Genomic DNA, 25,822 nt, shown 5'->3' with positions numbered 1-25,822 from the left:
CTAGTAATCTTATTAATATACTAGTAAAAGAAGCCCGTTTCAGAGCAAATGAAACCGGCGCTAGCAAGGTTTTTGTCGCCAACTCCCCCCTCCCTCCCTCCCTGGCCAACCCCTTCATTGTTCTGGCATTGCTCCGCCCCCAACGTCATGACGTTTGACGCGAGGGCGGGGCCCTAAGCGATTTCCCACCCCCCGCCTCCCTGCCTCCCTCCCTGCCAACCCCTTCGTTGTTCTGCCATTGCTCTGCCCTCGAGGGCGGGGCCCGGAGCGATTTCCCACCCCCCGCCTCCCTGCCTCCCTCCCTGCCAACCCCTTCATTGTTCTGCCATTGCTCCGCCCTCGAGGGCGGGGCCCGGGGCGATTTTGGTGGCTTCACCACCACGAACCTTCGAACCTTTTTGAAGGAAGTCAGAGCTTGGCTTCACTGACGTCAGTGTCCTCAGAACGTTAAGGGTGAGTTTATTATAGTAGATTATGGTTTACCATGTCGAATGCACTAGACATGTCGAATTGGAGGAGAAGGATGTTTTTGCCCATTGCTATTTCCTGCTAGGCTAGGAGATTGAGTAGTACTGTTTCTGTGCTGTGGAGGGGGCGAAAACCTGACTGTGATTCGTGTAAATTTGTTTATATAATCTGTAAGTTGTTTGGCTACCATGCTTTCCATCAGTTTGACTGACAACGAAATGGATGCTACTGGACAGCAGTTAGTGGTTTCATTTGTTTTTTTTCTTGGTGTCTTTTGGTATTTGAGTGAGTAGGATATTGCCATTTTCCTTAGGGAAGAGACCTTGTTGAAGCATGTAGTTTAGGTGGGATGTGAGGTCTACTATGAAGCGGTCAGGGGCGGATTTCATTATGTAGTTGGGACAGGTATCTAGTTTACAGTGAGTGTTGGAGAACCTGCTGATCGCCTGTGCAACTGCATCGATGGTAAGGAGGGCGAATTTTAACCAGGTTCGGTCAGCCGGTATTCTCCAGTGGTTGGGTCCAACTCATTAAGGAAGATTTTGATGTCAGTGTTGTCCTGAGGTAGCATGTTGTGTAGGTTTGCAATTTTTTCATTGAAATACTTAGCAAGTTTGTCTGCAGATGGGATGTCTGTATTCGATGTAGTGACCAAGTTGGTGTCTAGGAGTTTGTTCACGAGTTGGTATACTTTCTTCGTGTCTTTGTAATCTGTCCCTATTTTAGTTTTATAGTATGATCTTTTGGTCTGTCTTATTGTGTATTTGTATTTTCTTTGTGATTGTTTCCATGTGTTGAGTGTGTGTTCGTCTTTTGTTTTTCTCCATGATCGTTCGAGTTTCCTGGATTGTGTTTTTAGCTTTTTCAGTTCATCATTGATATGCTTACGTGAAGTTCTTGTTCATAAGGGTGCTATTTCATCTAGTATGCATTTGCATCTTTTATCCCATTCCACGAGGTAATATATGGAGTCTATTTGTGCTGTCCATTCATCGTTGTATATCTGTTGCCAGAATGTTTTTGTGTCTATTTGACCTCTTGTGCTGTAGGATGTGTGTTCTTGTGTTTGGTGTAATCCCTTCTTCTGCCAGTGTAGGGATAAATTTAATTCATAGTGATCAGTCCAGGGTGTTTCTGTCCATTTAATATCTGTTATTATTAGGTTCTGGTCTGTTGAAAGTTTGTGTGAGATAAGATCAAGTGTGTTCCCTTTGACGTGGGTTGCTTGCATTTGTGGCCATTTGAGATCCCATAGGTGGAGGAATTCCTTACATTTCCGTGCGTTGATTGAGTTTGGGTCTTCTAAGTGGAGGTTGATGTCTCCTAATACTAGTACATTGGAGTTGGTTACACATGTGTTTGAAATGAAGTCCATGAGGTTAGTCTGGCCTTTGTTCCAATTACCTGGAGGTCTGTAAAACATGACACAATTCAAATGATCGTGTAGGGTTTTGTTGTGGATTCTGATTGAGGCAATTTCAAGTTGAGGTGTCATGGACTCGGCAGTGGTTTCAGTGGTAAAGTGGGATCGATAGAGTAGTGCTATGCCTCCGCTTCTCTTTTCCTTTCTAGTCCAGTGTGTAATTTTGTATTCTGGAGAGCACAGGTCTAGGATTATGGGGTCCTTTTGGTCGTGGATCCAGGTTTCATTGATGAAGAGTAGGTCAAGGTTTTCTGCCATGATCCAGTCTGTTGGTATTGCTGTTTTGTTTACTGCAGATCTGGCGTTGATGTAGTCCACTTGGATTGTTTGGAATGGGTCTTCTGCATCTGGTGTTGTGTGGACTTTTATTAGTTGTCGTTTCTTTGTTGAAGTGATTTTGTTTGGACCCTTCTTTGCATTCTGTGGTGGTAGTCCGCATGTTGTTGTTATTCCTTTGTTTAAGTTGTTGTCCGTTTGATGAGGTGTGGTGTATCTGATCAATCTTTGATGATTGTATAGTATGCGTATAATGTTACTTTCTGCAAGGGGGTGGTTAGTGTTAAGTGGATCAGTGTTATTAGGAGTAGTTTGAAGGTATTCATTTTGGTTTCTTTCGCTGTGGGCTACTAATAAGACCAAGTTTTGATGACTGGATGCATGATAAGGCTTTTTTTCTTTGGAGTGGTCTGGTGTTCTGGTCTTGTGTGTCATTTCTGGCTTAGTCTTTGGTTAATATAGTGGGGTTATATATGTGAGTGTGCATGAGGTTAGTGCATGACTTGGTTTTTGTTTGGGTATGACTGTTTGAGATCTTGTCTGCCTGCACTATTTCTCAGTATGTTTTCCTTGGGTTAGGCAATTTGTGGCTGTGTGTTACCTTTTGTTGGGCTGTTTTGGGCCACTTTCATTGTGTGCCTCGTTAGTTGATGAATTTGATCTGCGGTTCAAAATTCCCTTACATCATGCCGTTGATTTTCTTGCCACTGACTTAAGAAGAGGGTTTGCCTTTCAAGCTGTTGAGATCAGTACTGGGTCAGGTTTTTCTTGATTTTCTTGTCAGCTGTTCTGACCAGTCGCTTTTGTTTGTTTATTTTCTAGATTAGGTGAGGAGTCTGTTCTTGTATGAGGGGAGGCTAGAGGTATAGAGACTATTCGGTATGAAAGCTGTGCTGAAGTCCTCTCTTTACTGACTTAAGAAGAGGGTCTGCCTTTCAAGCTGTTGAGATGTATTGGATCAGGTTTCAGTGATAAGATAATGAGCAGAGGAGATGGGAGGGGGGAGAGTAGCTCTGAGTCAGGGTCCTCCCTCAATCAGTCTCTTAGCAATTAATTGCTTCCCATCCTCCTTGCCCAGAGGATTTTCAGGGCTCAGTTTTCTGGCTTTGGCTGGAGGAAGAAGGGGGGGGGGGGGACCAGAGCACCTTCAAGGTAATTAGCACAGAGGTGTGATAAATGCAACACAAAGAACTCAATTTGGGAGATTCTGTCTCACTCTGATATCCTGCTTCAAAGTTTCTGATCAATTCTGCAACAGTCACTTTAAGCTAATTTCATTTCTTAATCCTTCTTATGCTTGCTTAAAATGTTAAAATCTTCATAGATTTGCCAATACAAAACAGTTTTACTCCTGACTTCTCTGGCTGCCTTTGATTGCTGGCAACGCAGAGGGGTGGGATTGCTCTTGAGCAGGGAAAGGTGCTTGAAAGAAAAAAGGAAGGTACTTGACTTGATTACTCTTAGGAATGTGGACAGTGCTAGCACAGTCTCTCAAAGATTCTGGTTTTAAACTTCCACAGATCTTCTGTTTTTTTCATAACTTTAACTTTTCTGATAAAGTTGATCCAGATTCCTTGATCCAGATTCCCAAGATATCAACTTGAATGGTAGCATATAAAGAATTAAAATAAATAAATAAATAAATAAATAAGCAACCTGAGTATGTGAAACATCACTTTATATATTCAAGTTAAAACTTATAAAATTCCTTGGGGGGTTATGTTCAATTTTACGTGTTCCCAGGAGAAGAGAATGGGCAGAATTGAGGTAGGATCAATATTTATGTATATAATCTAAAACTATATGCATATGTGACAGTTCTTACCAGCACATATACACACAGGTATAACTTTAAGCAGGAGCTTTGTGGGTAGGCTATTTTATGATGGCTTTGTGAGTGAGTAACATAGTAACAGGCATCCCTAGAAACACTCCCTTACTGAGGTTACAGTTCAGCCACCGTACATTAAGTGGTGCTAAACCTGCCATTTCAGAGGCTAAACTGCAAAGCCAATATAATATAGGGACGTTAGGCTGCCTGGCCAGGAGGGTGGGGCTAAGCAGTGATCAGGAAGTAAAAAACCCGGGGCAGAACAGAACAGAGAGGCCTTGGGAGGAGAGAAGCTGCCCTAAAGTGTAGGTCTCCACTGCTTATGTGTAAGCTATCCAGTGCTTTTTTGTAGGAAAAAAGGTACCGGTACTCATTATTGGTGGAGGTCACCATCTATGGCTCCGCCCCTGTGGTAGTCACACCCACAGTAGCCACACCCCCGTATACCAGCCATGGCGCATATAAACAGGTGTCATTGAAAATACTATACCGATATAGGAGAAATAAATAACTTGTGATTTTTTTTCATTATAAATAATTTCTGTAAGCTGTTACAGCTCCAGTATACCCATTGCAAAATAAGACAGCAGATGTAAAGTCTCAAATTGGACATATTCCAAACACTAAAATGAAAATAAAATTATTTTTTCTACCTTTGTTGTCTGGCGACTTTGTTTTCTGATCATGTTGGTCCCAGTCTCTGATTCTGCTGCTTTCTATCTGTTCCCTTAACTCTGTTTCCAGGGCTTCCTTTCCATTTATTTCTTTACTTTCTTCTTAATTTCTTGCTCTACATCCATAGGTAAAAGCTGGGTCCTTCGCGGACTAGACTGGAGGAGGTATAGTGGATCTAGCTTTTACCTATTTTCTCCATCCATGTGCAGTTTGTCTCCTCTTTTCCCTTTCTCTCATCTCCATCAGTATGCATCTCCTTCCTCTTTCTTCCCTTCCATCCATCTATATGCATCTCCTTCCCCTCTCTTCCCTCTCATCCATCCATGTCCAGCATTTTTCCTCTCCCTCCTCTATGTCCAGCATTTCTCCCCTCTCCTCCCCTCCATCCATGCTCATCTCACTTCCTCTGTCTTCCCTGCCCTCCATCCATGTCCAGAATTTCTCCTCTCTCCCCTAAATCCATGTGCATTTCCTCCTCTGTCTTCCCTCCCCTCCATGTCCAGCATTTCTCCTCTCCCCTCCCCTCCCCTCCATCCATGTTCATCTCACTTCCTCTCTCTTCCCTCCCCTCCATCCATGCCCAGCATTTCAACTCTCTCCCCTCCTCTCCATCCATGTGCATCTCCTTCCTCTGTCTTTCCTTCCCTCCAACATTTCTCCTCTCTTCCCTGCCCTCCATCCATGTCCAGCATTTCGCCTCTCTCCCCTCCCCTCCCCTCCATCCATGTGCATCTCCTTCCTGTCTTCCCTCTCCTCCATCCATGTCTAGCATTCCTCCTGCCCTCCCCTCCATCCATCCATGTCCAGCAACTCTCCTCTCTTCCCTGTCCTCCCCTCCCATCCATGTCCAGAGATTCTCCTCTGCGCTCCCCTCCCATCCATGTCCAGTCATTCTCCTCTCTCCCCTGCCCTCCCCTCCCATCCATGTCCAGCGATTCTCCTCTGCCCTCCCTTCTATGTCCAGCAATTTTCCTTTGCCCCCTAGCCTCCCCTCCCATCCCATCCATGTCCAGTGACTCACCTCAGCCTCCACCTTTCCCCCTTTTCAGCCCCCAAGTTCCAGTTCCAACCCCAGCCACACCTGCCCGCCCTCAGCTCCTCGACAGCCCTCCTTTCCGTTCCTGCTGCCGCCCTGCAGTGGCAGTGAAAACAGCAGGCTCGCCTCCAGCCTTCCCTTCCCTCTCAGTGTACTGTCCCGCCCTCGCAGAAACAGGAAATACATCAGAAAAGGGCGGGACAGTATACTGAGAGGAAAGGGAAGGCTGGAGGCGAGCCTGCTGCTTTCACTGCCACCGCCATGACTTGAGGTAAAATAAAAGATTTAAGCACAGGGCGGTGGCAGGAATGGAAAGGAAGGCTGTCAGGGAGCTGTGGGCAGGTAGGTGAGCCGGCCCTGGGACAAAAGGTACCGGCACAAAAAAAGTACTGAAGCTATCAGAACCTGCCTAAGGTAGGCTAAGCTTTAGTTTGAGTTTTACAAGAATGGTGTCCTTGATGGAAGCAAACCTGTGTGGTGAAACCCTACAAATAGCGGTGTGTATGTGTGTGTACTGTGGTCTTAAGGTCTGTCAGCTACAGGCATGTGTAATGTTTGCCTCTGAACCTAAAGAGACTTTATTCTTTACTTTGCTGTACCTGTGAAGTAACAGGATTCAGTGTTTGGTTAATAAAGGGTTTTTTGTTCATTTCTCCCTTGTCTGGCTGTATTTATTGAAGGCTTCCAGCACCAATTAGGCTCACACAATCACAAGCATATATGTTGCCTTTCCTAAATAAGCGTGTTCTATTTTAAAATGTTATATGAAAAAAGGTTCCTATAGGCTTGGTTCCTATCATTTTCCATGTTAGAAAAATAAAAGAAACTTTTACTCCAACAAAAGGTATGGAGATTGTAAGGTCAACTTGACCAGCTTCTGTTCTGAGCAGGTATAAATGCATGTGCTGTCGAGTCCTTGGAAAGGCCAATTAAAACAATGTATTGTAAACTCATCCTTGCAAGAATGGGTGCGTGTCCCTGTGGCTGTAAACTGTGAGCCAACACACACACACACACACACACACACACACACACACACACACACACACACACACACACACACACACACACACACACACACACACACACACACACACACACACACACACACACACACACACACACACACACACACACACACACACACACACACACACACACACACACACACACACACACACACACACACACACACACACACACACACACACACACACACACACACACACACACACACACACACACACACACACACACACACACACACACACACACACACACACACACACACACACACACACACACACACACACACACACACACACACACACACACACACACACACACACACACACACACACACACACACAATTCCACAGTTACATTTAAGTGTCTGCCCCTAAGTTGTTCTCATTGGCCGATGGTCACCTGCCTATCCGCTAGTGTTCTGTGTAACAGCAGCTGGGACTTCTCACTCTCTTCCTAACTGTAGTTTCTTTGTTCATAGTTCCCACTTCCTGACCTTGGGCTCTCACACATCTCCCTTTATGGGCTCATGCAATAATTTATCTCAGCTCTGGGGCCTGACTAAAGTTTTTCCCTTGTCTCAGTAGTTTTACAAGCCCCTTTCCTCTCCCTTCTCCTGTTCCTGCTTCTGCTTCTTACAGAAAAACACAAGTCTTTTAGTATAATAATTCAAACAGCTATAATGTACTTCTCTCTGTTACAAAAGAGCTAGTTAGAGCCTGAACTATACACCCACACCTATGGAAACACAATATATTTATTTATTTCCCACAACTCCCCTCTTGCTCCAAATGCCTTTTTTTTCAGGCATTTCACCACATGGAACTCCAATCTCATGGAAGTGAATGTTATAAAAATATTAATCTGTGATAGGAAAATCCAGTTGGACCTCTGTAGGATAGTGACATTACCACTCCTTGCATTGCTGGTGCAAGGGTATTAGGTGCCTATGACGGAGTGAGTGGTATAGAAGCAGGTGCCCATGGGAACATTCCCTCAATAAGGTTGTAATTTGGCCACCTTACGGCAGGTGGCTCTAAACTATGTCATGGCAGAAGCAGAGTCAGTATAGATAGGGATCTTAGGCTGCCTGGCCAGGAGGGTGGGGCTCAAGAGGAAGTAAAAGCAGAAGCGGAGCCAGGATGAGCGAGGTTGACGGTGCAGGGGGAGCGAGAACAGACTTCCGCCAGCGCACATTTCCAGTGCAACAGGATGAAAAAAAAATAGGCGCCGGCACCGGCAGAACTCTGTTTGGGGGAGTGGCCACTCCCCTGGTGCCCCACCTAACTACGCCACTGAGTAAAAGCCCTCTGGCAGAACAGAACAGAGAGGCCTTGGGAGGAGAGAAACCACCCTGGAGTGTAGGTCTCTGCTGCTTATGTGTAAGCTACCAGAACCTGGCTAAGGTAGGCTAATCTTTAACTTTAGTTTTACAAGAACCCTGTCTGTGAGGTCTGGCTGGAGACGGACCGGTGTTGTGAAATCCTGCATGTAGCTAATATGTATTGTGGGCTTCTTGAGACCTGTCAGCTGCAGGCCTGTGTGAAGTTTGCTTTTGAAACGAAAGAGACCTTATTCTTACTTTGCTGGGCCTGTGAGATAACATGATTCATTGTTTAATAAAGGAGTTTTGTTTCATTTTTTCCTTGTCTGGCTGTATTTTATAAAGGCCTCCCGTTGCAACCCCGCTCATATAATCACAGTTCCCTAAGCAAATCTTCAGCCTTGTGCTCCCATTGATTAACTTCAAGGCCCTAGGCATCCCTTGAGCTTTGATGAACTCACCTCAATTCCACAACTTCCAGAAAAGTCCTGTAAAACTGCATAATTGGACATTATGGAAATGGCACCCAAAGTTAGGCACTGTTAAGGTCCGCGCTCAGCATCAATTTTATAAAGGTCGCTTAGTGCTAAGCAACTTTTAGAGAATAGCGCTTATTGCGGATTCCCACGCCAAACTTTGGGCATAAGAACTTGCGCCTCCTGAAACCTGGTGTAAATGCTGGTGTGCAACTAATGGAAGCTGGGTGCATAAATGATCCTATTCTATAGCACTGTGCTTAAATTTTGGGAATGCCTCTGAACCACTCATGCTCCCACCCAGTGGCATAGCAAGGGCGGGGCGGTGGGGGCGGTCCGCCCCGGGTGTCATCGGGTGGGGGGGGGTGCTCCGCTCCCGCTGCTCCGCCTTAAAAAAATTTTTTTCGAAGCGCCGGAGAATAGCAGGCAGCGCACCTCGCATCTGCCCTGCTAGTAAAGAAGATCTCGCTGACTTCGTCGTCCTTCCCACACTGTATCCCGCCCGCCCTCGCGGTAATAGGAAGTTGCCTCAGAGGGGGGCGGGACTCAATGTAGGAAGGACGACGACGTCAGCGAGATCTTCTTTACTAGCAGTGCAGACGCGAGGAGCGCTGCCTGCCATTCTCTGGCGCTTCGAAAAATTTTTTTTAAAGCATGACAGGGTAGGAGAACGGATCTCGGGTCGGGTCGGGTCGGGGGGGGGGGGATTCAGAAGGGGATTGAGGAGGGGTGGGGGCGCTCAGAGGGGTGCTTAAAGGGGATTAGGGAGGGTGGGAGAGCATCAAGGAGGGGAGAAGGGGATTGGGGAGGGGTGGGGGGACCTCAAAGGGGTGCTTAAAGGGGATTAGGGAGGGTGGGAGAGCATCAAGGAGGGGAGAAGGGGATTGGGGAAGGGTGGGGGCGCTCAGGGGTGCTTAAAGGGGATTAGGGAGGGTGGGAGAGCATCAAGGAGGGGAGAAGGGGATTGGGGAGGGGTGGGGGCACCTCAAAGGGGTGCTTAAAGGGGATTAGGGAGGGTGGGAGAGCATCAAGGAGGGGAGAAGGGGATTGGGGAAGGGTGGGGGCGCTCAGGGGTGCTTAAAGGGGATTAGGGAGGGTGGGAGAGCATCAAGGAGGGGAGAAGGGGATTGGGGAGGGGTGGGGGACCTTAAAGGGGATTAGGGAGGGTGGGAAAGCATCAAGGAGGGGAGAAGGGGATTGGGGAGGGGTGGGGGCGCTCAGGGGTGCTTAAAGGGGATTAGGGAGGGTGGGAGAGCATCAAGGAGGGGAGAAGGGGATTGGGGAGGGGTGGGGGACCTCAGAGGGGTGCTTAAAGGGGATTAGGGAGGGTGGGGGAGCTCAGATGGGTGCTCAGAGAGGGGAGAAGGGGATTGGGGGGGAGAGGAGTGCTCAGATGGGAGAAGGGGTCTGAAGTTGGAACTGGGGTCTGACAAGGGGGCAAGAGGGAAAATGGGTCCATGCCTGGGGCAGGTGGGAGAATGGGTCTGGGGCTGAAAGGGGGGGATGCAAGGCATGTGGTGGATGAAGGGGACTGGAACTGGGGGCTGAAAAGAGGGGGCAGAGAGAGAGGGGACAGATCCTGGATGGAAGGGGGGCACGTGAGGGAGGGCAGACCCTGGACGGATGGGAGAGGGAGGGCAGACGGATTGAAGGGGCAGAGAGAAAGGGCAGATGGTGGGTGGAAGGGGAGAGAGAAAGAGGGCAGACTGGGGCAAATGGTGGATGGAAGGGGCAGAGATAGAGGCCAGATGTTGATGGAAGGAGGAGAGAGAGATGGCAGACTGGGGCAGATGGTGCATGGCAGAAGTGGATGGAAGGGGCAGAGAGAGAGGGCAGACACTGGATGGCAGAGAGAGAGCGAAGACAGATGCTGGATAGAAGGAAGACAGTGAAAAGATGAGGAAAGCAGAAACCAGAGACAACGAACTGTAAATATATTTTTTTATTTTTTTGCTTTAGGATAAAGTAGTATTGTAGCTGTGTTAATAAATGTTTATAATAGAACATGTAAATAAGGTAATCTTTTTATTGGACTAATTTTAATACATTTTACTTTCGGAGAACAAAACCCCCTTCCTCAGGTCAGGATAGGACATTGTATCAGTACTATACTGAATTGACCTGAGGAAGGAGGTTTTGGCCTCTGAAAGCTAAATGTATTAGTCCAATAAAATGATATTATTTGTTTTATTTCTATTTGTTAATTTGTAAAGTGGTGATTGGTATTTGTTAGTTTTTTCAAATTTACATCTGCTGTCTTTATATTTTGCACAGTACTAGAGGACATTTTCTGTTTCTGTGGTGTTGCATTGTATGCAGAGTCTGGCATCGGGGGTTCAGTTTAATTTTTGTCTAAATAGAAAGTTTGTGATTACTTATTCTATAGTGGATTAGGGTGTATCTATTTGTGAAAAAGACATGGCTTTTGGTTGGCATTGACTGTGCAGGATCGACGATCTGAACTAATCTGTCTGTTTTCGTTTTACAATAGGTGAATTGATGTTCTAGTGCTCACTGTAGTGTTTAAGATGCATTCCTTTTCCTTGTGTGACTCGTACAAATTACTGCTTATGGTATGGTAGAATTGCTCTATAGGTCCTGAGTGTTTTGTATTCTCGGTATGCCTAGTACTGGATTTCGGGGGGGTGTTAAAAAATGACCGGCCCCGGGTGTCAACTACCCTAGCTACGCCACTGCTCCCACCTTGATCATGGCTCCTTTTCAGTTGTGTGCAAGACAGTTTAGGCATTCAGTGTTCTAGAATAGTGCATTGGCAGATCCGCACACAAGTCCTAATTAGTGCCAAGTAACATCAATAATTGATTGTTAGTGGCTCGTTAATTAGCTTGTTCATGGATCTGGGAACAACGCCAAATTTGGGCAACCTTTATAGAACCCAGGGCTGTACATTTAAATATTAACCTTATTTAGTATATCCCAATGAGGTCAGATATAAGCACATAAGCACCGCCATACTGGGAAAAGACCAAGCGTCCATCAAGCCCAGCACCCTGTCTCTGACAGCGGCCAATCCAGGCTTCAAGAACCTGGCAAAACCCCCCCAAAAATGTAATAATGTTCAATGGACTTTTCCTGCAGAAATCTGTTCAAATCCCCCTTAAACTCCGTAAGGCTAGCCGCTGCCACCACATTCTCTGGCAACGAGTTCCAGAGTCCAACTACACGCTGAGTAAAGAAAAACTTTCTCCTATTTGTTTTAAATCTACCATATTCTAGCTTCATCTTGTGTCGCCTGGTTCTATTATTGTTTGAAAGTGTAAACAAATGCTTCACATCTGTCCGCTCTACTCTGCTCATTATTTTGTAGACTTCTACCATATCACCCCTCAGCCGCCTTTTCTCCAAGCTGAAGAACCCTAACCTTCTTAGCCTTTCCTCATAGGGAAGTTGTACCATCCCTTTTATCATTTTCGCCGCCCTTCTCTGCACCCTCATCCTCCCCGTCTCATCCGCCCGCAACCTTGGAGTCATCTTCGACTCCTCCCTCTCCTTCTCTGCGCATATCCAGCAGACAGCCAAGACCTGTCGCTTCTTCCTCTTTAACATCAGCAAAATTCGCCCCTTCCGGTCTGAGCACACCACCCGAACTCTCATCCACGCTCTCATTACCTCTCGCCTTGACTACTTTAACCTACTCCTCACTGGCCTCCCACTTAACCATCTATCCCCCCTTCAGTCCGTTCAGAACTCTGCTGCACGTCTTATATTCCGCCTGAACCGATATACTCATATCACCCCTCTCCTCAGATCACTTCACTGGCTTCCGATCAAATACCGCATACAGTTCAAGCTTTTCCTTCTTACCTACAAATGCACTCAGTCTGCAGCCCCTCATTACCTCTCTACCCTCATTTCCCCTTATGTTCCGGCCCGAAACCTCCGCTCACATGACAAATCCCTCCTCTCAGTACCCTTCTCCACCACCGCCAACTCCAGGCTCCGCCCATTCTGCCTCGCCTCACCCTATGCTTGGAATAAACTTCCTGAGCCCTTACGCCAAGCCCCCTCCCTACCCATCTTCAAATCCTTGCTCAAAGCCCACTTCTTCAATGTTGCTTTCGGCACCTAACCTTTATACCTTTCAGGAAATCTAGACTGCCCCAATTTGACTGCCCCTACTTGACTGATTGTACATTTGTCCTTTAGATTGTAAGCTCTTTGAGCAGGGACTGTCCTTCTATGTTAAATTGTACAGCGCTGCGTAACCCTAGTAGCGCTTTAGAAATGTTAAATAGTAGTAGTTTTGAGATGCGGCGACCAGAATTGGACACAATATTTGAGGTGTGGTCGCACCATGGAGCAATACAACGGCATTATAACATTCTCGTGTTTGTTTTCCATCCTTTTCCTAATTATACTCAACATTCTGTGCGCTTTCTTGGCTGAGCAGAAATTTTCAACGTCTTGTCAACGATGACTCCCAGATCCCTTTCTAGGTCTGCGACTCCTAACGCGGAACCTTGCATGACATAGCTGTAACTTGGGTTCCTCTTACCCACATGCATCACTTTGCACTTATCAACATTGAACTTCATCTGCCACTTGAACGCCCAATCCCCCAGTCTTGCGAGGTCCTCCTGTAATCTTTCACACTCCTCGGGCGACTTGATGACCCTGAATAACTTTGTGTCATCTGCGAATTTAATTACCTCACTAGTTACTCCCATCTCTAGGTCATTTATAAATATGTTAAAAGGCAGCGATCGCAGCACAGACCCCTGAGGGACCTCTCTAACTACCCTTCTCCACTGAGAATACTGACCATTCAATCCTACTCTCTGCATCCTATCTTTCAACCAGCTCTTAATCCATAGTAATACCCTACCTCCGATTCCCAGGACTCTCCAGTTTCCTCTGGAGTCTTTCATGAGGCACTTTGTCAAACGCCTTTTGAAAATTCAGATATACAATATCCACCGGCTCCCCATTGTCCACATGTTTGTTCATCCCTTCAAAAAAATGCAGTAGATTGGTGAGGCAAGACTTCCCTTCACTAAATCCGTGCTATCAGGCTTATTTTCGAAAGTGATCGCCAGCCATTTCCCGACATAAATCGGGAGCTGGCCGGTGATCTCTCAAAAGCGGCGAAATCGGTATAATCGAAAGCGGCTTTTTTGACAGTGTCGCCGCTTTCCCTTCGCCTCGCCAGCGAAAGTTCAAGGGGGCGTGTTGGCGGCGTAGCGAAGGCAGGACATGGGCGGGCATGGGCGTGGCTACCAGATGGCCGGCTTTCGCGGATAATGGGAAAAAAGTGGTGTTAATCAGTATTTCGCCGGGTTTACTTGGTCCTTTTATTTTCACGACCAAGCCTCAAAAAGGTGCCCCAACTGACCAGATGAACACCGGAGGGAATGGGGGATGACCTCCCCGTAGTCCCCCAGTGGTCACCAACCCCCTCCTACACTAAAAAAATAAAAATCAAAACCTTTTTTTACCAGCCTGTATGCCAGCATATCACAAACATCCATCTTAAATACTAAATAATATCATTTCACACGATCTATACAAGACCGAACTTCTATCCCAAGTCTGCTTAACTTCTCTGCTATTAATGATCAAGCACCACCACCTTAGGTCAAACAGGGTCTCTCTATAGTCGATGACCTAAAGTATGTGACAATCCAACTTATTACTCAGAAGCCTTCATACAATACCATGTTTGTTACCATGTATGCATGCACCTTAATGCAATACAACTTGTAATTCTGTTACCTGGAAATGGCAACCGCCATTACGGCAAATGTAAGCAGGGCCGTGCCTAAGGTCTCTGGCGCCCCCCTGCAGACTATCAGTTGGTGGCGGTGGCGGCGCCCCCCCTCCCCCGTGAAAATGATCGCTCACCACTTGCCACACTGACAGGAATTGTGAGCAATATTCTTAGAAACAAACTGCTATACATTGCAAAATAAGATAGCAGATGTAAATTCTCAAAGTGGACATATTCCAAACACTAAAATGAAAATAAAATGATTTTTTTCTACCTTTGTTGTCTGGTGACTTTCTTTTTCTGATCATGCTGGCCCAGTATCTGATTCTGCTGCTATCTGTCCTCTTAACTCCGTTTCCAGGGCTTCCTTTCCATTTATTTCGTTCCTTTCCTCGTTTCTTCTTCATTTCTGGTCCTCAGCTTCTGCCTATTTTCTTCATCCGTGTGCAGTTTTTCTCCTCTCTTCCTTTTCCCTAATTTCATCTCCTTCATCTCTCTTCCCTCCCCTCTATGTCCAGCAATTTCTCCTGTCTCCCTGAGCCCTGCCCTCCCATCCATGCCCATCCATGCTCCTCTGTCCCATGCCCCCTCCATTCATACCTATCCAGCAATTCCCCTCTCTCCCTGAGCCCTGCCCTGCAATCCATATCCATCCATGCCCATCTGTCCCCTCCATTCATCCCTATCCAGCAATTCCCCTCTCTCCCTGAGCCCTGCCCTCCCATCCATGCTCCTCTGTGCCCTCCATCCATCCCTAATTCCCTATCCAGCAATTCCCCTCTCTCCCTTCCATGACCCCCCCACCTTGCATCCATGCTCCTCTCTTCTCTGTCTTCCCGCTCCCATCATGTCCCAGTTGGCCTGGCCCGCCCTCTTCTCCCCTCCCCCTTCGCATCCATGCTCGTCTCTCCCCTGCCCTCCCGCTCCCATTGTTCAACTACTGCCCGCCCTCTTCTCTCCCACCAACATCCCTTTTCTTGTTTTTTCTTTTTAAATTTACCTCCGTGGCGGTCCAGCAGCACAGCGTCAGTTCAGGAGGCGGCGCTCGCCTCCCGACGTCTCTAGCCTTCCCTTCGCTGTGTTCCGCCTTCTTCTGACGTCATTTCCTTGACGTCAGAAGAAGGCGGAACACAGCGAAGGGAAGGCTAGAGATGTCGGGAGCGCCGCCTCCTTCACTGACGCTGCACTGCTGGACCGCCACGGAGGTAAATTTAAAAAGAAAAAAAAAGAAAAGGGATGTTGGGGGGGGAGGAGGAGAAAAGGGCGGGCAGTAGTTGAACAATGGGAGCGGGAGGGCGAGCGAGGTGAGCATGGTGCGGTGGCGCCCCCCAGAGAGTGGCGCCCCCTGCCATGCTTACCTCGCTTACCGTGTTGGCATGGCCCTGAATGTAAGCCACACTGAGCCTGCAAATTGGTGGGAAAATGTGGGATACAAATGCTACAAATAAATAAAAATAAATGTCATACCCAGCTCCCTGACTGCAGTATGCAAGTCCTTAGAGCAGTTTTTAATGGGTGCAGTGCACTTCAGGCAGGCAGACCCAGGTCCATCCCCCCACCTACCTGTTACACTTGTGGTGGTAAATGTTAAGCCCTCCAAACCCCCCCAAAACCCACTGTACCCACATGTAGGTGCCCCCCTTCAGCCATAAGGGCTATGGTAATGGTGTAGAGTTGTGGGGAGTGGGTTGGGGGGCTCAGCACCCAAGGTAAGGGAGCTATGCACCTGGGAGCTTTTTTGTATTTTTTAAAATTTTTTAGAAGTGCCCCCTAGGGTGCCCGGTTGGTGTCCTGGCATGTGAGGGGGACCAGTGCACTACAAATGCTGGCTCCTCCCATGACCGAATACCTTGGATTTTGCCGGGTTTGAGATGGCCGGCATTTTTTTCCATTATCGCTGAAAAACAAAACCGGCGATCTCAAACCCGGCGAACTCTGGCATTTGGCCGGGCTAAACCGTATTATCGAAAAAAGATGGCCGGCCATCTTTTTCGATAATACGGTTCCGGCCAGCTGTTGCGCCGCCGCCAAAATAGATCGCCAGCGAACTATTTCGCCAGTGACGTTCGATTATGCCCTTCTTTGTCTCATCAGCCCATGTTTTTGTATGTGCTTTGTAATTTTATTCTTAATAATAGCCTCTACTATTTTGCCCGGTACTGATGTCAGACTCATCGGTCTATAATTTCCTGGGTCTCCTCAGGATAAAAAGATGAACTTCTTCCCGTCCCCCCACCAAAATCCTCCTGAAAAAGATGTGTTTTTAAAGTGGTCTTGAATTTTTGATGTGAAAGTTCCAGGCGGATATTAGAAGGAAGAGCATTCTAGTAGGAGGTTCTATGTCTGGTCATGTCAAATCTGGCCTGATGAATTGATGGAATAGGGAGTTGGCCGTCATTAAGAGATCAAAGGACTCTGGTTGGGTATATTAACAGATGAAGCAGGTAAGAGGGGATACCAGAATGTAGTCTTATGAACTAAAGTAAGAATCAGCTAACAGATTGAGAGTGGAAAACATCATGAAAATGATAATACTTTCTTTTAATTTTATGATTATTTAGCAAAGACCATGGCAATTACAGAAGCACGCCTAAATCGTGCTGGAAAGCTTACAGCTGCACTAGGAGATGAACAGGTCCGATGGCAGGAGAGCATTGCTAGCTTTGAAGAAGAAATTTCAAATGTCATTGGGAATGTGTTTATCGCATCTGCTTCTGTTGCCTATTTTGGTGCTTTTACAGCAGTTTATAGGCAGCTGGTAAGTGAATTCTTTGTTACTTGACCATATTCTGGGAAAGGCAGCTGTACAAATCAAAACAAAATAAAAATGCACTGTTGTAGAATGTTCTACTTTCTGAAAACAGTTGTGAGAGAGTTTTTGAAAACCCTAGGATGGGCTATATTTCAACACAATTTATATTCATTTCAAACTATAATTAGATCCTAATATAAACCTTGTGTGGTAAAGTGAATGAGGGTGGGACCAGAGCCCAGATAAAGCAGAGCCAAACAGTTGGTTAATAGAAAATATTTTATTAAGAGGTGCCAGGTAGGGGCAGAAGTGTAGCCAGATTGAGGGTGCGGGTAGGGGGCAGAGAGCGGACTTCCAATGGTGCCAGTGCATATTTTAAACGTGACAGATTGTGTGAAAAATATGTGCTGGTGCTTTCGGAAGTCTGTTTGGGGGAGTGGCCACTCTCCTGGCAACCCAGAACTGTATTGAAAGCAGTGCTAAGCTGAACTGTGTTGAAAGCAGTGCTAAGCTGAATTGGAAAACATTGCTAATTGAACTGAAATTGTGGAAGCAGTGTTCCTAACGTGTGCTACAGGTGAAAACATAAGTGAACCAAGCTGGGTGGAGAGCTTGGTTGAATGTGATCTATACTGAGCAGCTTAATTGGAGCGGGGCTGAAAGAGCTTCAGTTGGAATCCCACTTTCTCTGAACTGTGCAGGGAAATTTGGAAAAGGGAACTGCAGTGAAATGGTGACTACTCTGAAGGGGGTAAGCGAGTCTTATCAAAATTGAACTGTGTTTAAAAGTTGGACTATACCGGGTAGAGGGGAAGGTCTGGGAAGACTTGAAGAAGAATAGATGTATTAAGGAGATAATAAAGCATTTTTAGTGAATCTCCTGTTTTCCTGAGACACTGATTGCAGACCTTTAACCCTGGGAATAGATGGTGTGCGATGCTGAGAAGGAAGAGACTGTGAAGGAGTGGTGAGGATACAGCGAGTGATCCTGACAATTTGTATCCCACATTTTCCCACCTATTTGCAGGCTCAATGTGGCTTACATAGTACCGTAGAGGCGATCACCAGTACTACTACTACTTAACATTTCTAGAGCAAGGATTTGAAGATGGGCAGGGAGGGGGCCTGGCGAATGGGCTCAGAGAGTTTATTCCAAGCATGGGGTGAGGCGAGGCAGAAAGGGCGGAGCCTGGAGTTGGCGGTGGTGGAGAAAGGTACTGAAAGGAGGGATTTGTCTTGAGAGCGGAGGTTACGGGTAGGAACGTAGGGGGAGATGAGGGTAGAGAGGTAGGGAGGGGCTGCAGATCGAGTGCATTTGTAGGTTAGTAGGAGAAGCTTGAACTGTATGCGGTACCTAATCGGAAGCCAGTGAAGTGACTTGAGGAGAGGGGTGATATGAGTATATCGGTCCAGGCAGAAGATAAGACATGCAGCAGAGTTCTGAATGGAGGCCAGTGAGGAGTAGGTTGCAGTAGTCAAGGCGAGAGGTAATGAGAGAGTGGATGAGAGTTCGGGTGGTGTGCTCAGAGAGGAAAGGGTGAATTTTGCTAATGTTAAGAGGAAGAAGCGACACTGCTATCTGCTGGATATGCGCAGAGAAGGAGAGGGAGGAGTTGAAGATGACTCTGAGGTTGCGGGCAGATGAGACGGGGAGGATGAGGGTGTTATCAACAGAGATAGAGAGTTGCGGGAGAGGAGAAGTGGGTTTGGGTGGTAAGACAATAAGCTCGGTCTTGGCCATGTTCAGTTTCAGGTGGCGGTTGGACATCCAGGCAGCAATGTCGGATAAGCAGGCCGATACCTTGGCCTGGGTTTCCACAGTGATGTCTGGTGTGGAGAGATAAAGCTGGGTGTCGTTGGCATAAAGATGATATTGGAAACCGTGAGATGAGATCAGAGAGCCCAGGGAAGAGGTGTAGATTGAAAAAAGAAGGGGTCCAAGGACAGATCCCTGAGGAACTCCAACAGAGAACGGGATGGGGGTGGAGGAAGAACCATGAGAATGTACTCTGAAGGTACGGTGGGAGAGATAAGAGGAGAACCAGGAGAGGACAGAGCCCTGGAACCCAAATGAGGATAGTGTGGCAAGAAGTAGATTGTGATTGACAGTGTCAAAAGCGGCGGATAGGTCGAGGAGGATGAGGATGGAATAGTGGCCTTTGGATTTGGCAAGAAACCGCTATGAACAAATACAGAGTGAGGTTATGGTAGAGTAAAGTTCATGTGTGACAGACACGTTGGGAATCATAAGGAGGAAGAGTTAAGTTATGTCCAGTACGAGCTTTGGTTTTGTTGTGTTGCAGGGTTAAGGCATTTAAGTTGGATCGTTGGGGTATGCCTTTTTGAACAGGTTAGTTTTTAGGAGTTTCCGGAAGGTTAGGTGGTCATGTGGTTAGGTGGTAGTGCGTTCCATAATTGTGTGCTTATATAGGAGATGCTGGATGCATAGGTTGATTTATATTTGAGTCCTTAGCAGCTTGGGTGGTGAAGATTTAGGTATGTTCATGTTGATCTTGTTGTGTTTCTAGTTGGTAGGTCTATGAGGTCTGTCATGTATCCTGGGGCATTGCCGTAGATGATTTTATGAACCAGGGAGCAGATTTTGAACTCAATATGTTCTTTGATTGGGAGCCAGTGCAGTTTTTCTTGTAGGGGTCTGGCGCTTTCGAATCTCGTTTTTCCAAATATAAGCCTGGCTGCTGTGTTTTGAACAGTTTGGAGTTTTTTTATGATTTGTTTTTTGCATCCCGCATAGATTCCATTGCAGTAGTCTAGATGGCTTAGTACCATGGATTGTACCAAGTTACAAAATATTTCCCTCGGGAAAAAAGGTTTCACTCGTTTGAGCTTCCACATTGCGTAGAAACATAAAAATTAGTTTTTGGATGAAGGAATCTCATCTCGTGGCCTGCTCAGACAGGGCCATGGTGTACACTATTGTTTCTCAGCAAATAAAATTCAGCAGCTAGCATCTGGTCAGATCAAGGATATAATTCTGTAAGATTCCAATTTGAATTTGGCCTACCAGACTGTCATGGTTGCAGTTCAAACATTTGTGGTGGAGATGTATGCAGTGGGACTTTGTTGCTTCCCTCTGGGCCTCCTGATCCTTGCTGATCCCTGAGCTTTTATATTCCCAGGACATACCCTCCTGGCTCCACCTCTCCTTTTTCACTCCCCCATCCCCCCTGGGTGAGATTATGAGGTTTAAGGTGATTCTGCCACTGTGAAGGAGCACCATTAAGGGGAGTGGTAACTTCTTATACACTCCCTCACGTACCCTCTCCCTCAGCTAACCCATGCCTACTTGAGTGCTTGCATTGTCAGGGTCCACTTCCTGAGAAAAATCAGCATTGGTATGATCTCAGCTTGCTAGATGTTGCACTTCGAAACTAAAGGGCTGGAGGCCTTAAGGAACCACCACATGTTATGTGCATTTGATTCCTTGTGGTGAGCAATCCAATTGAGGGGTTCATGATCTCTAATGAACAAGAAGTGTCATCCCAGCAGATAATACTGGAGTGTCCCCAAGGCCTACTTGACAGCTAGGGCTTCTTTTTCAATAAATGCATGGTTTCATTCCCTGAGAAACAGCTTCTGGCAGATGTAGGCCACAGGGTGTTCTTCCTCATCCACTTCTTGGGCCAAGACTGCATCGAGCCTGAAATCTGATGGCATCTGACTGTACCACAAAGGGCTAGCTGAAGTCCAAGCTGACCAGCACCAGCTCAGAGCAGAGGGCATTGTTCAGGGTCTTGAAAGCAGAGTTCAGTTCCAACTTTCAATGCACCTTCTCAGGGGCCTTCATCTGCAGGAGGTGGGTTAGCGGCTTTGCTTTCTTGGCAAACCCCAGAATGAAACATCAGTAGTATCCAACGATCCCCAGGAAGGCTTGTACTTGCTTCTTGGACTGTGGCACTGATACTTGCATAATTGCTTTCAGAGTTGCTTTCAGAGATGGACCTGAGTATGGCATTTGAGGCTGGCATAGAGGCTGGCAAAAAGTATTTTTAAACTTGTTTTTTTATGGTGGGAGGGGGTTCGTGACCACTGGGGGAGTAAGGGGAGGTCATCCCCGATTCCCTCCGGTGGTCATCTGGTCAGTTTGGGCAACTTTTTGAGGCTTGGTCGAGAAAAAAAATGGACCATGTAAAGTCGGCCAAATGCTCGACAGGGGCGCCCTTCTTTTTTCTATTATCGGCCGAGGACAACCATCTCCTAATCATGCCCCAGTCCCACCTTCGCTACCCTGCCGACATGCCCCCGTGAACTTTGGTCGTCCCTGCGACGGAAAGCAGTCGAGGGTGTCAAAAAATCAGCTTTTGATTATGCCGATTTGGATGACCTTGCAAGAAGGATGCCCATCTCCCAATTTGTGTCAAAAGATGTGTTCTCCAGTGTGCCAGGCCAGATCCATCCCATAAAATCATTAATGAGCCCAGAGTGATGATCTAGCAGTGTCCATACTGGATTCAAGAAGCCTGTCAGCAGGCATTGGAGAAGGAGATAGCTGAGATGCTGGAGCTGGGAATTATTGAGGAATCCACCAGTAATTGGTCACCCCCCATTGTGCTGGTGTTCGAATTGGATGGAAGCATAGGGTTCTGCATCAATTTCTGGAAGGTGAACACCATCTTGAAGTTGCATATCCAATGCTAAGGGTCAATTAACTCATTGAAAAGCTGGGTGAAGCCGGGTTCATCTTGACACTGGGCCTGAGAAAAGGTTACCATCAGGTATCTCTCACTCTGGCTGCCAAGGAGAAGACCCCCTTTTTGACACCTCAAGGTCTATTTCAGTTCACTGTCCTACCTTTTGGCTCCACCAACATTTCAATGCCTACTAAAGCACAGTGGTTGCGCAGCCACCTACTTGGACAAGATTGTTATGTTCTTTATGTTGTATTGTTTTATTTATTGATACTTTGATTATATAGCTCTCACTTGTTATCTGCTAAGTATTCTTAGATTGAGCAGACTATAATACTGTAGACAAATAAATAAAAATCTACACTACAGAATGGAGGATGCACATAATCTAGGTGGAAGTGGTTCTGGACAACTGGGTTGACAGTGAATCCTAAGAAATGCTTCCTGGAGGAAAAGAGGTCCAGTACCTGGGGTATTCTGTTGGGAAAGGCCAGATCCAGAAGGTACATAAGTAATGCCATACTGGGAAAAGACCAAAGGCCCATCAAACCCAGCATCCTGTCCCCGACAGTGGCCAATCCAGGTCAAGGGCACCTGGCAGCTTCCCAAACGTACAAACATTCTATACATGTTATTCCAGAAATTGTGGATTTTTCCAAGTCCATTTAGTAGCGGTCTATGGACTTGTCCTTTAGGAAACCGTCCAACCCCTTTTTAAACTCTGCCAAGCTAACCGCCTTCACCACATTCTCCGGCAACGAATTCCAGAGTTTAATTACGTATTGGGTGAAGAAAAATGTTCTCCTATTTGTTTTAAATGTACTACACTGTAGTTTCATCGCATGCCTCCTAGTCCTACTATTTGGTAGGACATTTCTGCATGGTGAACACATACTCTGCCAAGTTCCTCCCCGGGTTAGATTCATCATCCCAGGCTTCTCAGACTATATCCAAGATTCCTCTTGGTCTCTGTCCATATAACAATTCAAAGGGAGAGAACCCTGTCAAACTCTGAGGCACCTTCTGGACAGCAAATATTATAAATGAGAGCAGGGTATCTCAGTTTTTTTCTGTCTTCAGCCAGAAATATTCTCAACTTTTATTTGACAGTCTTGTTAAAGTGTTCCACCAGACCATTGGTCTGTGGATAATATATTGACATCTGCAAGCTCTTTACTTTTAGCAGGGCATGCACTTGCTTCATGACCCGAGACATTAGTGGTGCCCTGATCAGTCAGGATCTCAATCGGAAATAGTTTATGGGAGAAGCCTTCCCATTGGGTATTGGCCACTGTGGTAATCTTCAAATTACACAGTGCAATGGCCTCTGGATAGCATGTGGCATAACCCAAAATGACTAAGATGTACTTGTTGTCACGGATTGTTTGAACGGCTGCACACAGACCATAGCAACCATGTCAAATGTAGTATTGATGACGGGCTTGGGCATGAGAGAGGCAGGTGAAACCAGAACTGACAGGCTGGGCAGAACTGACAGAAAAGCTACTTATCTAGCAGGTTGGGCAGAACTGACATAAAAGCCCTACTTGTTTATAGACGCCTAGCCAGAAAATCTGGCCCAGGTTTTCCCCTCCCCTACATGTCCTCCTAACAGGTGTCTGTATACTAGTTGCATGACTTGTCTGTGACAATGGAGTGGAACTAACAATTCCTCCCCCTCCTCCCCCTCCAGGGTTTCCTTGGCCACCCTATATAGCAAGTCATTCTTCAATATGACATATGGAGGAGTTACCTTAGAGGGATCTTTGTTGGCCACTGGGTTCCCATTTACAGTTATAACCTTGGCCTGTGCTTCTCTTAGGGATTCTTCGTCTGACTGAGCTCTTAAAATTTCCCATGGCCTATTCTGTGCTCCACTTGGCAAACTATCTAAAGGGTCTGGTTTGTCCTGCACATCTTCTCCTGGCCATGGGTCTTCAGCAACTGAAGGCAGCGCAGTTTCTCTAACCACTACTGACGGCAGAGTTTAGGCAGTTTCAGGTTCCCTAATTACAAGTCTGTATCCTCCAAGAGGATGATCATGGGAAAAGAGTCATCATCCTTCTTAGGGCCAGCGGATAACTGGGCCCAAATGGTTCCAAAGTTGGGAAATCTTGGCCCAGGACAACCTCTATCTTTCTGCCATGTTGAACATCTGCCCTCTCTGTATCTTTATTCTTGCCGTGTCCAGCAGCACCCCTCTGTGACCGTATTGTCCCTCCCCATGTCCAGCACTGCTTCTCTGTATCCCTATTCCTCCTCATGTTCAGCTTCTCCCTTTATTCCGCCTTCCTTCCTGCACCCCCCTCCACCAGGACCGGCATCACTCTTCCCTCTCTCTGTAGAAGTGGAGGATGAGCCCAAGGTCAAGATGTTAGAGGTCCTGGACCATATACATCCCCTCCTAAGAAGGCAGTGATGGCTCCTCTCCATGAGGTACTCAAGGAAGTCCTTGTCTGAAACTGGGCGTCCTCTCTGTTGGTCCCTGTTGTTCCCAAGAAGATTGACACCCAGTATCGGATCCACGATGAGCCTGGGTTTGTGCAGCCTTAGTTGCCTCACGACTCCATGGTGATGGAATCCACTCTCAAAAGAGCCAGGAGTACTATGGACTATGCCTTGGCTCCCTCAGGCAGAGAAGCTAGGACCCTGAATTATTTTGGAAGAAAGATGTACCAGGCCTCAATGCTCATCTCCATCAGTCATACCAGCTCTTCATGAGCGTTTACTTGCGGAACAGTGAGACAGCTGTCAGACTTGGTCGATACGCTCCCTCCGGAGCAGGCCAAGCCTTTTTGCCAGTTGGTCAGGCAGCAGACAGCATGTCAAAAGTTCTTGGCCAGGGGCACTTAAGACACTTTTAATATGGCATCCAGGATCTCTGCTCAAAGTATAGTGATGCTCAGACTCTCATTGCTGCGTGTTACTGACTTGGAACATTCTGTTCAGCAGAGGTTGGCGGATGCCCCTTGCTGGGAGGATAATGTTTTGAAAGAGAAGGTTGAAGAGGTCACAAACCAAATCAAGAAACACACTTATACTATTTCTTCTCTCTCCAGCCAAGCACCTTCTGTATCCACCTCCTCATCTAGGAGGTTTTCTGGCAAGTCAAGGAGTGCCCCTTACTACTACTCTAGGCATAAGTACACTCTTTTGACTTGTCAGCCCCAGCACACTCGTTCTCATCAACAGCATTATCCTAAGGCCCTGCTGCTCCCCAGTCAAAGCAAGGGATGAGTTTTTGAATGGCTTCAGCAGAGCATAGCCGCAGTATGTCCATTCCGGATGACTTGCCGGTCGGGGGAAGGTGGAAATTTATTCATCAAAGGTGGCCTCTCATAACCTCCGACCGGTGGGTTCTTCAAATAGTCCGTCTTGAATACACCCTCAATTGGCGGTCCAAACCCTTTAAATTGCCCACCCAGAGCTCATTCATTCAGCTCTCAGCACAGGCAGGTACTTGGAGAAGAACTCTACGCCCTTCTGAAGGCCAATGCTGTCGAACCCGTTCCACCAGCGGAAGAAGGGTAGGAATTCTAGGTATTTCCTTATGCAAAAGAAGATGGGGGGGATGCATCCCATCCTAGATCTAAGGGCCCTGAACAAATTTGTCCAACAGAGAGCGGGATAGGGGAGGAGGACGAACCATGAGAGTGTACTCTGAAGGTATGATGGGAGAGATAAGATGAGAACCAGGAGAGGACAGAGCCCCGGAACCCAAGGGAGGACAGTGTGTCAAGAAGTAGGTTGTGATTGACAGTGTCAAAAGCGGTGGAGAGGTCGAGGAGGATGAGGATGGAGTAGTGACCTTTGGATTTGGCGAGGAATAGGTCATTGCAGACTTTAGATAGTGCCGTTTCTGTTGAGTGTAGGGGGCGAAAGCCGGATTGGAGCGGAACGAGGATGGCATGAGAGGAGAGAAAATCAATACAGCGGCTGTGAACGGCGCATTCAAGTATCTTGGAGAGGAAGGGTAGGAGGGAAATGGGGCGGTAGTTGGAGGGACAGGTAGGGTCGTGATGGTTTTTTGAGGAGTGGAGTGACCACAGCATGTTTGAAGGTGTCCGGGATAGATGCAGTGGAGAGAGAGAGGTTAAGTATATGACAGATGGTGGGGGTGATGGTAGGTGTGATGGTGTTAAGTAGGTTGGTGGGGAT

The 25,822-nt window shown here is 46.9% G+C and overlaps 1 protein-coding gene across 1 annotated transcript in view; it reads left to right on the top strand.

Annotated features, from left to right (window-relative positions):
- Positions 1 to 25,822, top strand: part of DNAH6 (dynein axonemal heavy chain 6) — a 2,906,060-nt gene that overhangs the window by 1,842,890 nt on the left and 1,037,348 nt on the right. Inside the window, exon 56 of the mRNA XM_030192089.1 lies at positions 16,825 to 17,021. Within this exon, the coding sequence (XP_030047949.1) occupies positions 16,825 to 17,021 (197 nt within the window). The remainder of the gene's footprint in view (positions 1 to 16,824; positions 17,022 to 25,822) is intronic.

This window comes from Microcaecilia unicolor, chromosome 2 (genome assembly GCF_901765095.1).
Source record: "Microcaecilia unicolor chromosome 2, aMicUni1.1, whole genome shotgun sequence".
NCBI lineage: Eukaryota > Metazoa > Chordata > Amphibia > Gymnophiona > Siphonopidae > Microcaecilia > Microcaecilia unicolor.
The sequence above is the reverse complement of the archived record's forward strand: the minus strand, read 5'-3'. Positions and strand labels throughout refer to the sequence as shown.